At 43.5% G+C, this 17110-nt stretch overlaps 1 protein-coding gene across 2 annotated transcripts in view; it reads right to left on the bottom strand.

Annotated features, from left to right (window-relative positions):
- The window catches only part of apoltp (apolipoprotein lipid transfer particle homolog), a 394813-nt gene that overhangs the window by 93450 nt on the left and 284253 nt on the right, over positions 1–17110 (bottom strand). For both annotated transcript variants that reach the window (XM_043711128.2, XM_087998023.1), the window contains exons 49-55: positions 13563–13773; positions 11223–11389; positions 8981–9093; positions 7431–7509; positions 5172–5309; positions 3641–3803; positions 3022–3143 (exon numbers count right to left, since the gene is read on the bottom strand). In XM_043711128.2, coding sequence (XP_043567063.2) covers positions 3022–3143; positions 3641–3803; positions 5172–5309; positions 7431–7509; positions 8981–9093; positions 11223–11389; positions 13563–13773 — 993 coding nt within the window. The remainder of the gene's footprint in view (positions 1–3021; positions 3144–3640; positions 3804–5171; positions 5310–7430; positions 7510–8980; positions 9094–11222; positions 11390–13562; positions 13774–17110) is intronic.

Genomic DNA, 17110 nt, shown 5'->3' with positions numbered 1-17110 from the left:
GGAATATGCTGCCTCAAGAGTATGGTGGAGGTAGTTTCAATTGAGGCCTTCAGAAAGGAATTAGATGCTTACCTAAAAGTGAAAAATGTGCAGGGTTACGGGAAGAAGGCAGGAGAGTGAAATTAAGTGAGCTGCTCATTCAAAGAGCCAGTGTAGACATGATGGGCTGAATGGCCTCCTGTGTTGCAACAACTCTGACTAAATGATGTTCTGCTGAAATGCATTGGACAGCCTTAAATTTGGTGGGCAGGATGTGAATCCAAGATTCAAGCCCTCATTCCGAACACCGGTAACTTTCAGAGACAAGGGGTAAGGGGCGGGTGGGAGCCTGCACACTGTCCCAATATATGCGGCTCCATTTCAGACATGCCACAACATTCTGTAGGATTGACCCAGTTTGGGAAAATGGTGTGACTTAAGCCAGTTCAGAGATTGCAAGAACAAAGGAAGAACTGTAAATTGGAAGGGCACGAATACAACTTTGAGTCAGGTAGAGGGTGAGGGAGCTAATATTCCTCTCCAGGTACAAAAGTAAAGTGCTGGAGAAACTCAGTAGGCCTTGGAGCATCTGTGGAGAAGAAAGAGTGAAAGAGTGTCAAGTCCGAAATAATTCTTCTGTGGAACAGATTCAACTTCAGAACTGGACCAAATGCCATAGATTAATACGGCTCAGAAACAGACTCTTCGGGCCAACTCATCTATGTTAACCAGGTTTCCTAAACTGAACTTGTCCCATTTGTCTGCATTTAGTATCATAGAATCCCTACTGTGTGGAAACAGGCCATTCAGCCCACCCTCTGAAGTGCATCCCATCCAGACCCAGTCCTCTATCCTATTCCCGTAACCCTGCTTATACAACAGCTAATCCACCTAGCCTGCACATCCCTGGACACTACGGGCAGTTCACTTTGGACTGTGGGAGGATACCGGAGCACCATGAAGACAGGGGACAGGGGGAATATACAAAACTCCACACGGACAGTCCCCCCAAGGGTGAAATCAAACCCAGATCTCTGGCGCTGTGAGCCAGCAGTGCTAAGCACTGAGCCACCGTGCCGTCCCAGTCAAAACCCTGACCTTTCATTCTCCTTGCGTAGCTGTGCAGCAAGTGAGAAAATGCAACACTGCGGAGACAACTATGGGGAGGGATGGAGGAGGGAAGGAAGCAAAAAAATGTGTAAAGAGAGGGAGATCAAAAGAAAATAAAACCGCAAGAGGAACATGGAGGCCAAGAGAAATTGAAATAACTAAAATAAATGAACGAATAAATAAATAAATAAACCCTTTTGCAAGAGGTTACAAGTGTCAGACTCTTCTTGCAGCACTTGACTCTTTAAAAAAAAAACAAATGAGATATGGATTCAGTCCAAGGCAGGCTAGGAATCCCGCAGTGACTAACTCACTTCCTGATTCCTCAAAGCCTGTCCACCATCTCCAAGCCACAAGTCAGGAGGGTGATGGAACACTCCCCACTTGCCTGGATGGGAGCAGCTCCACCAACACTCAAGCATCTCGACACCATCCGGGACAAAGCAGCCTGCTTCATTGGCACCACATCTACCGCCTTCAAAATTCACTCCCTTCATCACTGGTATACAGTGTGAACCTTCTTCAAGATATACTGCAGCAACTCAACAAGGTTCCCCTTTCTAAACACCTCAACTTATACCATAGAATCCCTGCAGTGTGGAAAGAGGCTGTTTGGCCCATTGTAGCTGCACTAACCCCCCTGAAGAGTATCCCACTCAAATTCAACCCCCTACCCTGTGCCCATAACCCTGCATTTGCCATGGTTAATCTACCTAGCTTGCACATCCCTGGATACTATGGGATAATTTAAGAACGACTAATCCACTTAATCTGGATTGCAGGAGCAAATCAGAGCATCTAATAGAGACCCACACAGACACAAGAAGAACATGCAACCTCCACACGGTCGCCCAAGGATGGCATCAAACCTGTGCCTCTGGCGCTGTGAGGCATGTGTATCCACCCGAACCAAATATACTGCAGTGGTTCAAGGAGGTCACTTGTCACCTTCTCAAGGGGAACTAGAGATGGGCGATAAAGTGCTGGCCTAATCATCAATGCCAACACACAATGAACAAACAATAAAAAAAGGTACGTTTTGATTTTGCATTTCCATGAATACATTCCTCACAAACAAAATACCTGATCACCTTTTGAACTAAATGTGGGGGGGGGTGGGGGCACATGTTACATCAAATAACGCTCCCAAACTCACCAGCCCACTGGAGTGAGCAGCAATCTGACCAGTGTGCTTGTCAGCCTGGACACTGAAGTGCCTGAAGCTGCTGGCCAATCAGAGGTTAGAGACAAAAAAAAAACTGCAGATGCTGGATTCCAAGGTAGATAAGCAGGAGGCTGGATGAACACAGCAAATCAGGCAGCATCAGAAGGTGGAGAGGTCAATGTTGAACCTGAATGGTTACACTTAAATCACTGACTTCTCCATCTCCTGATGATGACTGGCTTGCTGTGTTCCTCCAGCCTCCTGCTTGTCCACACAAGTCAATCAGAGGCTGGCAGCTATGGGAAGTTGGAGACAGTTGTGCAAGTTCAGGCTGTGCGGCCATGAAAAACTGGACAGCAGGAGAGTGCTTTCTCGGGGGTGGTTTGCCAAAGTGGGTGGTGCAGGGACCTGGAGGGAACCGGGTGGCTTTCAGCAGCAAATCTCCATTATCCCAAATGGCTGCCAGATTGGGAAAAAGGTCAGATTCTTACTGACCAACTAATCCCACTGGCAAGCCACCCTGCACTCCCTGTTGGGAAAGCAGCTGTGTGTCCCCCCAACCTCCCAGGGACATCTGCCCCACTCCTGGAACGTGATTGCTGAGGTGACAGAAAGGGGAGGGTATCCATCTGGTGTTTATTTGCCCTTCCCACCACCCACCCTATCACTACAGGGGAGGGGAAAATCTTGCCTTTTGTATCCTTTGAATCACTGTTTCCATCTCATCATCATCGTCACAATAAAGCACGGGTATTTAGCAAACTAACCTGGTCTGTGTTGTCCCAGTTAATTACAACGTCGTCCTGGTGACTGAGGAGAGAATGACTCAGACTCATCCTGAGCTGCGATTGGTGAGGCAACGGGATAGCAAACGGGTGGAGAAAGTTCACTACAAAAACAATGACAAATTCTCCTTAACCTTGTTCGAAATGAAGAATATATATTTTTTGGTCAAATAAAGAGAGATCTGTTGAAGTTATAGAATTCCTACTGTGTGGAAGTAAGCCATTTGGCCCAATGAGTCCACACCGACCTTCTGAAGAGCATCCCACCCAGACACCCTATCCCTGTAACCTGCATTTCACATGACTAATTCACCTAACCTCACATCCCTGGACACTGTGGGCAATTTAGCATGGCCAATCCACCTAACCTGCACATCTTTGGATTGTGGGAGGAAACCGGAGCACCTGGAGGAAACCCACGCAGACATGGGAAGAATATGCAAACTCCACACAGACAGTCGGAAGAGTTGAAATTGAACCTGGGTCCCTGGCGCTATGAGGCAGCAGTACCACCTACTGAGCCACTGTGCTCCCCTAGGCTGGAAGATTAAATATACAATTTCAGATTATCATTTCTTCTACTCTTCTCGAATTTGATTACCATAGGTTTCATGACGTCCAAATATCTTTGGGAAAGGTCCACTGTAGTTTCCGAAAAATCTCAGTTCTTTGTCTTCCCAGGTGGAATTGTGAGTGAGCTTGTAGTTTCGGCCAATCCTCTGATAAACCGTGTTACAGACCAATTGTTTAGGAATTGTTTTCAACTGTAAAAAGAGAAAACAAAAACAGCTAATTAGAAAATGATTTTGGACCTACAATCAATGGAAAGAAATGCTCATAGCCCATAATAAAGAGCAGAGCATTTATCAAAGAACAAAGGTCTTGGCTGAGATTTAGAGGAAAAATTTAGGTAACGCAGACCATCTGTTCATGTAAATGTTGTAAACCTGCTCCCTGTGAATCTGAAATTTCCTGGAAAGTGACAGATTCAATATTTTTATGATAATGGGAAAGGAATAGCTTGCAAAACAGCATGCCATACGTTGTAACACAAGGATAGAAGACCAGAAGACATAGGAGCAGAAATTAGGCCATTCAGCCTGAATCTGCTTTGCCATTCAATGATGGCTGACAAGTTTCTCAACTCCACTCTCCCACTTTCTCTCCGTAACCCTTGATCAATGCTCAATGACCTGGCCTCTACAGCCTTCTGTGACAATGAATCCCATATGTTCACCACTCTCTGGCTGGAGAAGTTTCTCCTTATTTCCATTCTAAAAGATTTTCCCTTTACTCTAAGGCTTGGCCCTCAGGTCACTGTCTCTCCTACCAATGGAAACATCTTCCCAACATCCACTCTGTCCAAGCCATTCAGTATTCTGTATCCTTCAATCAGATCCCCTCCTCATCCTTCCAAACTCCATTCAGTATTGACTCAGAGTCCTCAAACACTCCTCAGATGTAAAGCTTTTCATTCCTTGGACCATTCTCATGAACCTCCTCTGAACACACTCCGAGGCCAGTACATCCTTCCTGGGATACGGGACCCAAAACTGTGCACAATACTCCAAATGCGGTCTGACCAGTTATAGAACAGCAAAAGCATTGACACTAATACATATATAATGGTAGCAGAAGGGTATATATATATATTCAAAAACTGATCTACTCAGTCATGGAGAAACACGAGCCAAACACAAAGCATCTTTTAGTATCTTTTCCAGAGCCACTTAACCATAGAAATCTGCCAATCCAGTTGTGGAGTTAGGACTGTGCAGAGTAGCTCATCAACAACAGAGATTGCCTTGTGTTGCTCTGAGGCTTGTGCACTTCAATGGTTCTACCTCCATCTCCAATGAATTTCATTGGAACTAACATCAGGGAGAGCTGGAAACTGACTCCTGACAAACCCTCTCCTGATTTCCGCTACCGTACACCATTAACATCTACCAGTGGGGTGCAGCTTCACTGGTTAGAAAACTAACCTGGATAATCAGGTCATGCCAAATGTGTGGTTCTTAATCAAAAATGGAGAAAGTAATAATCGCAGAAATGAAATCAACGTCACGCTAATCAAATGTCCCATTATACAAACAAAATGGAAACATGTTAAATTAAATGATGGGACTGACCTGTGCGAATGTGTGGGTCATCTCCAATACTTCACCGAAACTGGAATCACCAGCAGTTAAAATGGTGAAAGCGTCCAGTTTCTTTCCATCCAACATGACGCTCAGAGTTCCTTTGATCACATTCGTGGTGTAATTTGTCTACAAAAATGGTTGCCAATATTAGTAATGGAAGAATTCAATTGGCTTATGTTTATTTTATTTGTATTGTTTTCTAATTAATCTTGGTTGTTATATATTTACAATAAAGCACAGAGTATTCTAATGAACAATATATATCTGTATAAATACATGCACAGCATAAATTCTCAATATAATGATCAGCCAGATAAAGTTGTGCTTGAAATTTCTTCAATTTAACAAACTCTAGAGGCAGTAATTATCACCCTAGTAAGCTGCTTTTGCTGACTGATTGGGGATTCATTTACAGCATCCTGCCTGAAATTACTGGCAATATGCAGTATGCAATATATTTGTCTTCTCTAGAATGTCAAAAATCTCTTTGTGGACTTGTGACAGTGACAGTTGAGGGAACAAGAGCTAAAAACAAAGCCACTGCTCGGCCACTTTGTGTGTTTGATATCCCTCACAGGCATAAAGTTCACCAAGGAGGAAGAAACTGACAACAAACTCGTATTTCTGGACGTCACAGTAGAAAAAAAGGAGAAGGGAGAATTACAAACCTGCGTATACAGAAAACCGACAAACACTGACCAAATACTCAACTACACCAGCAACCATCCCAACGCACACAAACGAAGCTCTATCAGAACACTATTCCAAAGAGCCACCACACACTGCAGCACAGACGAACTTCAGAAAACAGAGGAGAACCACCTGCACGACGTATTTAAGAAGAACGGATACTCAAAAAACACAGTGTGCAGATTCCTCAAGAACAAACCACGACAAGCAGACAAAACACAGCCAGAAACCCTAACCACCTTATCATATATCAAAGAAGTTTCAGAAATGACAGCCAGACTACTGAGAGCCCTTGGAATCCTAGTAGCACACAAACCCACCGACGCTCTCAAACAAAAACTAACAAACTTAAAAGACCCAGTACAACCCATGGACAAAACCAACGTCATCAATAAAATTCCATGCAAAGACTGCCACAAACACTACATAGGGCAAACAGGAAGAAAGTTAGCCACCAGGATACATGAACATCAGCTAGCCACAAAAAGACACGACCCCCTCTCCCTCGTAGCCCTACACACGGATGAAAAATACCACCATTTTGACTGGGACAACACATCTATCCTGGGACAGGCTAAGCAAAGACATGCCAGAGAATTCCTAGAGGCCTGGCACTCCAACCACAACGCCATAAACAAGCACATAGATCTAGATGCCATCTATCAATCCCTCAGAAAACAAACAGGAAATGACATCACCACAAACCCCAGGAACCACATCCAGGAGAAAGATATAAATAGAAAGCAGGAGACAACAGCTTCGCTTCACTTGGAGGTCGTCACTGATGCTGTTACCGAGCCAGGTAATGAAACGTCTGGATATCAAACCTACAGCTCAGCGAGCAAACCTACACCCTAAACCTCAACCTGAGCTACAAACCTTCACAAACCTTGCGAAAATCTTGGCAAGGTGTTGTGTGATTTTTAACTTTGTCCACCCCAGTCCAACATCAGTACCTCCAGGAATTAGAGATAACACTTAAAAAAAAAAATGTTTGCAGAAGTGATAGACAATGGCCCCTGCAGAAATGGTCAAGAAACTGTGTAGTTCTTAGAGTGCCATCTGACTGGATTCAATAGCCCGCCACTGAACAATACACATTCCATTTTGGCTGTGGTCCAATACTTTCTATTGCAATTCAAGACCATCACATGCCATCAACATAGCTCGCTGCTTTGTGACTTACTCAAGTCTGAGAAAAGTACTGTGGGGAATTTGATCAATTAATAAGTAACAGCATTACATTCTTAAGGTGTCTCCGCATGAAACACCTGATAGGTTGGGGGGGGTTAGGAAGAGGATGTTTGTAGTTTGGGCAGAGATTTGGATGCTGAAGGTACAATTGCACCCATTCTACCTGACTTTCCATTCATGTGAAGTCAAAGAAAACTCAGCCAAGGGTGGGGGTATAATGGGCAGCTGGTATTCAATCTCCTGCTGCATCCCTGAGCCCAGACTAAAAATTCCACTTCCCCCACCTTTTGACACAAAGTGAAATTGGATTCTTAAAAGTTTTATGCTGTCATATTTTGGTAACTTCAAACAGTAGATATTTACTTTGGTTGAGATTTCTATTGCCTGGGGAAGGTTCCTGAGGGTAGGGATATTCTGCAAAGCAATCAACTGCAACTCCTTACTACAAAGGAAAGGAAAAAACAAAATGTTAGTTATCCAAAATGAGAACACTGTAACTGTGAATCAAGACAGTAAGGCATGACATCATAGCTATTGAAGAACAATCTCTCATCTCAATGTAATAATACCAGCAGATATAATAATGTGACAGCTCAGTGGTTAGCACTGCTGCCTCACACGTTCAATTCCACCCTCGGGCGACTGTCTGTGTGGAGTTTGCACATTCTCTCCATGTCTGCGTGGGTTTCCTCCTGGTGCTCCGGTTTCATCCCACAGTCCAAAGATGTGCAGGTTAGATGGATTAACCATGGAAAATGCGGGGTTACAGGGTTGGAGGGTGAGGGGTCTCAGTCTAATACTTTTCAGAGGGTCAGTGTGGACACAATGGCCTGCTTCCACACTGTACGGATTCTAGGATAATCAGAGGATTGTAACACAGAGATTTTGGCATTGAAAATTTACCCAGAGATCATGAGCTCACCATTCTGCCAGGGAAGTTCATGAAAATGAATATAAGGAATCTGATCCTAGTTAGCACCAGAAAGTAACAATAAAACAGCTGCTGGATCAAATTGTTCTGCAATATCCTAGAGGGAAGGGTTCAATCCAGCCCTGCCTGGTCTGGAATGACTGCAGACACCCCCTGGAACATTTCAGGATAACTACAGATGACCAACAAATAGCACCTCACTAACGTCACCTGCATCACTCCCTCCAAAAAACAACAGAAGAGACAAATTATTTCATCCTCAGGTATTGTTCAGTCCTTTTTGTGAATATTTTGAACAGAACACAACAGAATCATGGAATGAGTATGGAGTATAATGTATATAGATGGGATAATGAGATGTGATGTATATTTTAGTGTAACAGTGAGAATAGCAGCCCAGTACAGCAGACTTTGAAGGAAGGACAGAATGGGTTTGTGTTAACGAGCGATGTGCTGACACAGAACAGTAGAATGCACAATAGCGTAAATGGAAAAGATTGCAGAAACCTACCAGAGTTCAGCAGCAGTCACTCGTAGATGACAGGAAAGCATTGCAGGCTACACACAACCAGCAGAGGCAAGGAAAACCATTTCTCTAATGTGCAGAATTCACCTCCAAACCCCATGACAATATCCCAAGGATACAATATAGAAGGAGGTCATTTGACTGACTGGGCCTACTGTCCCTCTCCAAATGCAATGTAACTCCTCCCAGATTTATTTTCCCCGATTTTTTCCCTTCAGCAAATTCTTTCCCTTCAGGTATTTATCTTTATCCCTTTTAAAAGAAAACATGGTTCTAATTTTATTCTGTTGTTCTGTAAATCACAGTGAGCTGAATGACCCTTGGAATTTAAACAAAAGCATGTTTTCAATCACTGGACATTTGTTAAGTGGATAATTTTAAACATAAATAACACTGGTTATTTACCCTACAAGGTTTTATTTATTTGTATGATCTCCTTTACATTCTTCTCCTTACTTGTAATGTTGATTTATTCCCTCCACATGCAGTATCACATTGGTGGCTGGTTCATATGTCAGCTTCAATGATGCATCCACAGCTGTGTCTTTAAGCAGACCATTGCAAATAGCCTGATGGCAACAACAACAGTGATACAGTGTTAGGAGAATAAGATTGTACAGTTCCTAAATTTTGAATTGGGCAGTGCTGAGCCCTTTCAAACTCAGACAATTTTACCAAACATCATTTCTACAATTGGACAATACTTTCCAGAACTATTTAGATAATAGCCATTGCTGACCTTAGGCCAGTGTACAGATATTGCTGCATCTGTGGAGAAAATGCAGAATTAATGTTCCGGGTCCAGAGACCTTCTTCAGAGCATTTATTGCACCCGAAACATCAACTCCACTTTCTCTCCACAGATGCTGCAAGACTTGCTGAGTTTCTCCAGCAATTTCTGCATTTGTTTCTAATTACCAGCATCTCCAATTCTTTGGGCTTTATTTGTACAGATTTTACACGTGCTCTCCAATTGCTTTGAGCAGACTTATTCTGGCTCGCCACTCTTTCTCAACTCATTCGAAGTGACCATTCCGTTAATATTAAACTGTAAAACGTAAAACATGTTAAATTCGCGACTGTGCTTAAGCACAACCTGGAAACTGCTTGTCACACCTTATATCAGTCAGCCTTCCTGAAATCACAGTGTTTCTGCTGATTTGAATATATGCGAAATTTCAGGGACACTGATTTCTGGGAGCTTCGTCAATTAATAAAAAACTTGTTATTGCTCGAGTGCCTTTTTTCAAAACATTCACTGGGATGTGGGCATCGCTGGCGAGGCCAGCATTTATTGCCCATCCAGAGCTGCTCTTGAGAAGGTGGAATCGAGCTGCCTTATGGGACTGCTACAGTCTATTTGCTATAGGTAGACTCAGACTGACATTAGTTCCAGAATTTTGACCCAGCAATACTGAAGGAACAACAATATATTTCCAAGTCAGGATGGTGAGTGGCTTGGAGGGGAACTTGGATGGATGTTCCCATGTATATGTTGCCCTTGTCCTTCTAGCTGGAAGTGGTTGTGGGTTTGGATGGTGTTTTCTAAGGGTCTTTGGTGAATTTCTTCAGTGCATCTTGTAGATAGTGCGTACTGCTGCTACTGACCGTCAGTGGCGATGGGATTGAATGTTTGTGGCTGTGGTGCAAAATAAGCAGGCTGCTGTGTCCTGAATGGTTTCAAGCAACTGCATCCATCCAGGCAAGTGGGAAGTATTCTGTTATGCTCTTGATTTGCCAGACAGGCTTTGAGGAGTCAGGACGTGAGTTACTTTCTGCGGAATCTCTAGCTCTAACCTGCTGTTGTAGCCACAGTATTTGTGTGGTGAGGCATGTTCAGTTTCTGGTCAATAGTAATCCCCAGGATGTAATTGGGGCTGAGGAAAAATCCTACCCTTACCCAAAGACTGATAGCAACTAGCATTCCTAGCTGTTGCCATCAAATGTTATTGCTGGCATCCACTTGCCCAATGCAAGTCAGGTGCTCTCCCAATGACCTCATAATCCACAGTGATTCAGGCAACACAATTAGAGTTATGGAGTTGTATAGCATGGAAATAGACCCTTTGGTCCAACTTATCCATGCCAACCAGATACCATAAGTTAAGCTAGTCCCATTTGTCAGCATTTGGCCTATATCCCGCTAAATGCTTCCTGTTCGTATACCCATCTGGATGACTTTTACATTTGTAATTGTACCAGTCTCCACCACTTCATCTAGCAGCTCATTCCATACGTGTACCACCCCTCTACATGAAAAGGTTACCTCTCTGGTCTCTTTTAAATCTTTCCCCTCACACCTTAAACCTATGTCCTCTAGTTCTGGACTCCCCTACCGTAGGGATAAAGACTTTGGCTGTTCACCCTATTCATGCCTCTCATGATTTTATAAACTCTATAAGATCACCCCACAGCCTCCAGTGCTCCAGGGAAAGTTGTCCCAGCCTATTCAGCCTCTTCCCATAGCTCAAACCCTCTAACCCTGGCAACAACCTTGTAAATCCTTTCTGAACCCTTTCAAGTTTCACAACATCTTTCCTACAATTCTCAAGATTGCATCTCAAAGTAGCGAAGGGCTGTTAATTTTAATTCTAATTCTGATTTATGATAACACCACAATACAAATTCAATCGTAAGTTATCCTGTAGAAATTATTATTAACAACTAGAATGTACAAGTAGATATTCCCATCAGTTACCTTGATGCTGAAAGGCACACCAAGCTGCTTAATGAAGGGGATCCGATGCTGAACATCCATTTTAAATTCAGCGACAGTACCCAGTGCAAACTGTCTGGGGGCATCCAGACTTAACTTCATACTCTTGGCATCATATTGAATATCAAATACTGAACTCACTTTGGTATCTGTGGATCAAAAGGGTGACATGAAGCAACATGAACTGGCAAAACTGTGGATTTTATTCACACAAGCCTCAAACATGCTCTTGACAATGATCATTGATACAAAAATCTGTTATTTTGGCACAATTGTTAACTCGTAACATAAATCATTAATGCTGGCATTATAATAGCAGGGACAACAGTTATACAATTGTATCTCAACGGTTCCGCACCAATGGTCATTTCTAAGCTTCTAGTAACACAGTATGTTACGTGGAGCTACATTGAGGGGAATGAAAGTTTAAGTCAAGGTTAGGATGCTCTGAGAGATTTTGCTTTGGATTGGTGTTGGTGGCAGTCACTTATCTATGTTTGCTTTGCTTTATTTCCAAACCAGTATGGCGACAAATGATCAAATCAGATTTTGGAAATGTTTGGCCAATTCCGAACTGCTAAACTTTGCAAGTCCAAAGCTGTGCAGGTTAGCTGGATTTGCCATGCTAAATTATCCAGAGTGCCCAAGGATGTGCAAGCTAAGTAGATTAGCCATGAGAAATGCATGTTTACAGGGATAGGGTGGGTGGTGCTGCTGTTCAGAGGGCCGCTGTGGACCTGATGGGCCAAATAGTCTGCTTCCACATTGTAGGGATTCTATGATTCTACGAGTTCCATGAGGGATGCTAATTGGTTGACAGCTGAACAAAATTGTATTCAAGTGCCCATTTTAATGCAGTATTTCAGGGATAAAGTTTGCCAGCGCAGCTTGGCCTGGGCGAATTTACTGCTCGATCATATTTAGCACAGGGTCAGTTAGTGTCCTTCCTGAAACTGACACACAAACAGCAGTTGGTTGTCAGTGCAGATACAATGTGTGGTAACAGAAAGCAGCCTTGTTCCTCCTGGCCCACAAGCAGTGCTGTAAAGATACCTACTGTTTTCTTGACGTTATCCTCAACTCTTGAGCTGCTGGATTCTGGATCAGTGGTGCTGGAAGAGCACAGCAATTCAGGCAGCATCCGATTTTGCTGCTCGTCGGATGCTGCCTGAATTGCTGTGCTCTTCCAGCACCACTGATCCAGAATCTGGTTTCCAGCATCTGCAGTCATTGTTTTTACCTACTTGAGCTGCTGGGTCAAGCCCAGAAAACTCAGCGACCAGGTTTAAACCTACAAAGACAGAGGACCCCCCACCTCTTCCCCCCGCCCCCAGCCTCATTATAAAATTTAAATGACAATTTAATCTTTGGAAGCATGTTAGCATTACCTGCCTTGCAATAAACTTTAGAAATGAGTTGGCTGGAAATGGGTAAGAGGTCAGCTTTGAGATCATGAACACTTCTAGAACACACCATCTCACCCAACTACAGAGATTTAGCTTCACTCCTTTGCCTCGACACACAAGCAAAACAACCCTTTTCATTGTATTTCGGAACAACAATAAAATAAATCAAATCAAAACAAGGAATCCCAAACCCAAATTCAGAAGAGTTCCTGCTGCTTCATGAATGTAACATCTCCAGATCGTTCAATAGCCTCTCTGAATAACAACCACAACTCGTGATATAGTAGGAGTCATTTTGTGATGTGGGAGCAAATCCAATAGAAATTAGCCCATATTAATTTAGTAATAAAATTTTAGAGGGGATGGACAGAAAGATTTGTGCAAACTGGTCCGTGTTAACTTGTTCCTAACTGAGAGGCTGATGTCTAACAATCTCAGTGCACCATGATGGAAACAGAATAGAGCACAATATTAATGGCAAAGGAGGAGGGATTTTAACAACACTAATACAGCCCTGAGAAACATAGTGAAGATCTTGGAATAAAAGAAATTTCCTGAATAAGATATGAACATCCAATGATTGTAGCCATTGCTTTTAAAATTTAGCTGGTGACATGACTGGGGACAAAATCAGCAAAACTGGCAAATGAGACATTATGATCTGATTTGCCTAGTTTACTTTAAAATGGAGCTCCATTATGACCAGTTTGTTCATTTCCCAAAATCATTCTTTTTTAAATTGGGTTCTCCCTCTGCAGTGATTTTCCCAACATTGATTGAAAATTTGTTACCTTCTATGATATTCTAATCGTGTCCTAAACTGACACAATGAGTAAGGAGGCTTCAAACAAGTTAGTCATTTTAATTTAAAAGAGGTTACATTGCCACTGGTCTGTCACCATTTACCAGTTCTTACCAGTTCTTTGTGCAATTAACAAAAGCACAATCTCTTTTGGATATCCAGCAGTTGCTAAGCTTTCGCTGTTGTGACTGTTCCTGATGATTAACTTAAAATGTTCTTCATTTGAATAGGTGTTGAATGCATATGCAATTGACTTGTTACCATCCACAATGATGCGAACAGATCCCTCGAGATTAGGAGCCTGTCCTTGGATATCGGCGTTAACCTGAAGTGAAAGAAGATTTATGTACTTCCTCCTTCGCCTCCACATTTTTCGCTGCTAAGGGACAAATACTAAGAGAATGGTTGCACACCATCCTCTTCCTAAGCCACAATGAATAGGTACATGTCAGTGGCATTGGCGGGACTTGGCCTCATATTATTACCACCCTTGCCCACAACTGTGATCAGTGATCAATCAGAACTTCTTGAGTTCAAATCCCAAGCTACTGTTCACAGGGATTATTAGATTCACAATTGGAAAACATTGGTAGTTCTTATTGGCAAAAAGAACGCCTAAGCTTTGGTGGAGCACATTTCCTGAGCAGTAAGAGACATTAAGCAGCTGCAAGTCAAAATCGGACAGGATCCAGGTACAGCAGGACTCCATCTCACTCCAGATCGCTGAAGTGGTGGTATGGGTGGTTCTTGTATCTGGGCCTTGCAGCCCACCATTAGGAATGGAGGAAGGAGAAGAAATCTCTTTTCCCAGCCAATGGGGAGTCTGTGGAATTCTGTGCGCCACAGAAAGTGGTTGAGAACAAAACATTGAATGGTACTTCAAAAGGAATTAGATATAACTCTAAGGGCTGAAGGGTATGAGGAGAAAACAGTCACAGGGGACTGAATTGGATGGTCAATCAAGATCATATTGAATGGTGGAGCAGGCTCGAAGGGTTGAATGACCTGTTACTATTTTCAATGCTTCTATGTTGAATTGTGTTCGCTAAGTCTCCTGCTCAATGTCCCTTGTCCTCAAATGTACTGTACGCCTTCAGAGGCACAGTATGACCAAGTGGTCTTCAGGATTACTGCAGGTCACTTTATTACACCGTTGAGCACAAAGTTTTAAGGAAACCAATCTTTGTTGAGGGGTCTAGCCTTGGAAAGGAATTCCATGGGAAAGGAATTTGTTATAATGATACTGTTGTAGAGTTATACAGCACAGAAACAGACCCTTTGGTCCAACTCACCCATGCCATCCAGACATTAGCCACGGGTGAGGTCCAGGGAGACTGGAGGGTGGCGAATGTTGTGCCATTATTCAAGAAGGGCTGCAAAGAAAAACCTGAGAACTATAGACCAGTAGGCCAAACATCTGTGGGCGGTAAGTTACTTCAGAAGATTCTGAGAGATAAGCTATACATGCATTTGGAAAGACAGGATTAGGAGTAAATCAGTATGGCTTTGTGCATGGGAGATCATGCCTCACATATTTGTTAGAGTTCTTTGATGATGTGACCAGGAAGGTTGACGAGGGTGGGGCAGTAGATGTAGTCCATATGGATTTCAGTAAGGCCTTTGATAAGTTACCACGTGGTAGGCTTCTATGGAAGGTTAGATCACACGGAATCCAGAGGGAGCTGGCAAATTGGATACACAATTGGTTTGATGGTAGAAAGCAGAGGGTAATAGTGGAAGGATGCTCATCGAACTGAAGGCCTGTGACTAGTGCCTCAGGGGTCTGTGCTGGGTCCATTACTGTTTGTAATCTATATCGAATGATTTGGATGAGAATGTACAAGGTATAATGAGTACGTTTGCAGATGACACAAAAATAGGCAGTATCATGTACAGAGAGGAAGGTTATCAGAAATTGTAGCAGGGCCTTGATCAATTGGGGAAGTGGGCCGTGAAATGGTAAATGGACTTTAATATAGTTAAGTGTGAGATCTTGCATTTTGTAAAGTCTGAAAGTGGAGTCACAGGTAGACAAGGCAGTGAAGGTGGTTTCTGGCACACTGGCCTTCATCAGTCAGGGTACTGTGTATTGTAATGAAGTTGAAGGTGTGTACTATACCTTTAAGAGAGAGAGAATGGTGTTCTGAACTGAGATATTACAAGCACCTATGTATGTGACTCAATGGCAGTCCTAGAGTGTACTGAAAAATTGAAGATATGGAACATTTGGCTGTGAAATGGATACCGGAGTTTTGGTTGCTGTTTTGACAACAATTCGAATTTAAACAATCAGTTTAAATTATGCCCCAGGATACTAAAACCCAATCAAGTTTGAACTTGTCGTTTTGCCAACATCGAACCAATGAGACGATCCAATGTTGAGAGGGTATAAAATGCAGACATTTTGAAAGTTGGTCAGACAGCAACTGCCGTTGAGAAAGAAACGCATGGATAGCTGACATCTTGCTCTCCAAGGAATTAGAAAACCCTCTTTATCAGAGGTATCTTTTCATACGAAAGATACTCAGAGTAAAAGGAGAGAAGACGACTCAAGGAGATCCTCAGCTGGAAGCAGCTGCGTGGTTTTAAAATATATTGATGTAATTTTAGTAAGTGTCTTATTGGAACAGCTTATTGTTATAGAGTTGGAAAAAGTGAGGACTGCAGATTCTGGAGATCAGAGTCAAAAAGCGCAGCAGGTCACGCAACATCACAGGGGCAGGAAAATTGACGTTTCGGCCGTTAAGCGCTTCATCAGGAATGTGGGAGTGGGGAAGGGGGCTCAGAGATAAATAGGAACATGAAGGTGGGACTTGGGGGAAGGTAGCTGAGAAGGCGATAGGAAGATGCAGGTGGGCGGGGGGGGGCGATGGTGATAGGTCAGAGAGGAGAGTGCAGTGGGTAGTTGGGTAGGATGATGATTCAAGAGGATGGTGCCGAGTTGGAGGGTTGGATCTGGGGGGAATGGAGATGAGGAAACTGGTGAAATCGATATTGATGCCATGTGGTTGGAGGGTCCCAAGGCAGAAGATGAGATGTTCTTCCTCCAGGTATCAGGTGGTTTGGACTTGGTAGTGGAGGTGGCCAAGGACTTGCATGTGTTGGTGGAGCGGGAGAGGGAGTTGAAGTGGTCAGCCACAGGGCGGTGGGGTTATTTGTTGTGTCCCCCCCAAAGATGTTCCCTGAAATGCGAGTTAGCATCCTGTCTTCCCAATGTAGAGAAGACCACATCGAGAGCATTGGACACAGTAGATGAGGTGTTTGGATGTGCAGGAAAAGCTATGCCGGATGTGGAAGGTCCATTAAGGCCTGAGGTGAGGGGGGGAGGTGTGTGTAGGTCTTGCAGCAGCAGGGAAAGGTACCTGGAGTGGAGGGTCAGTTGGTGGAGCGCATAGACCTAACAAGGTAGTTGCGGAGGGAATGGTCTCTGCAAAAAGCTGATAGGGAAATATATCCCTGGAGGTGGGCTGCATTTGTAGATGGTGGAAGTGGGGGAGGATGATAATATGTGTACGGAGATTGGTGGGGTGGAATGTGAGGACTGGGGGATTGGGGTGGGGTTCAAGGGCAGAGGTGTGGGAAGTGGAGGACATGTGCTGGAGGCCATTGTTAATCACAGGGGAAGGGAAATTGTGGTCCTTGAAATAGGAGGCCATCTGGGA

The sequence above is a fragment of the Chiloscyllium plagiosum genome, unplaced genomic scaffold, assembly GCF_037043375.1.
Source record: "Chiloscyllium plagiosum isolate Xiang-an unplaced genomic scaffold, Cpla_swu_hap1 HiC_scaffold_20, whole genome shotgun sequence".
NCBI lineage: Eukaryota > Metazoa > Chordata > Chondrichthyes > Orectolobiformes > Hemiscylliidae > Chiloscyllium > Chiloscyllium plagiosum.
Note: the sequence above shows the minus strand (reverse complement) of the source record. Positions and strands in the feature narration are given on the sequence as shown.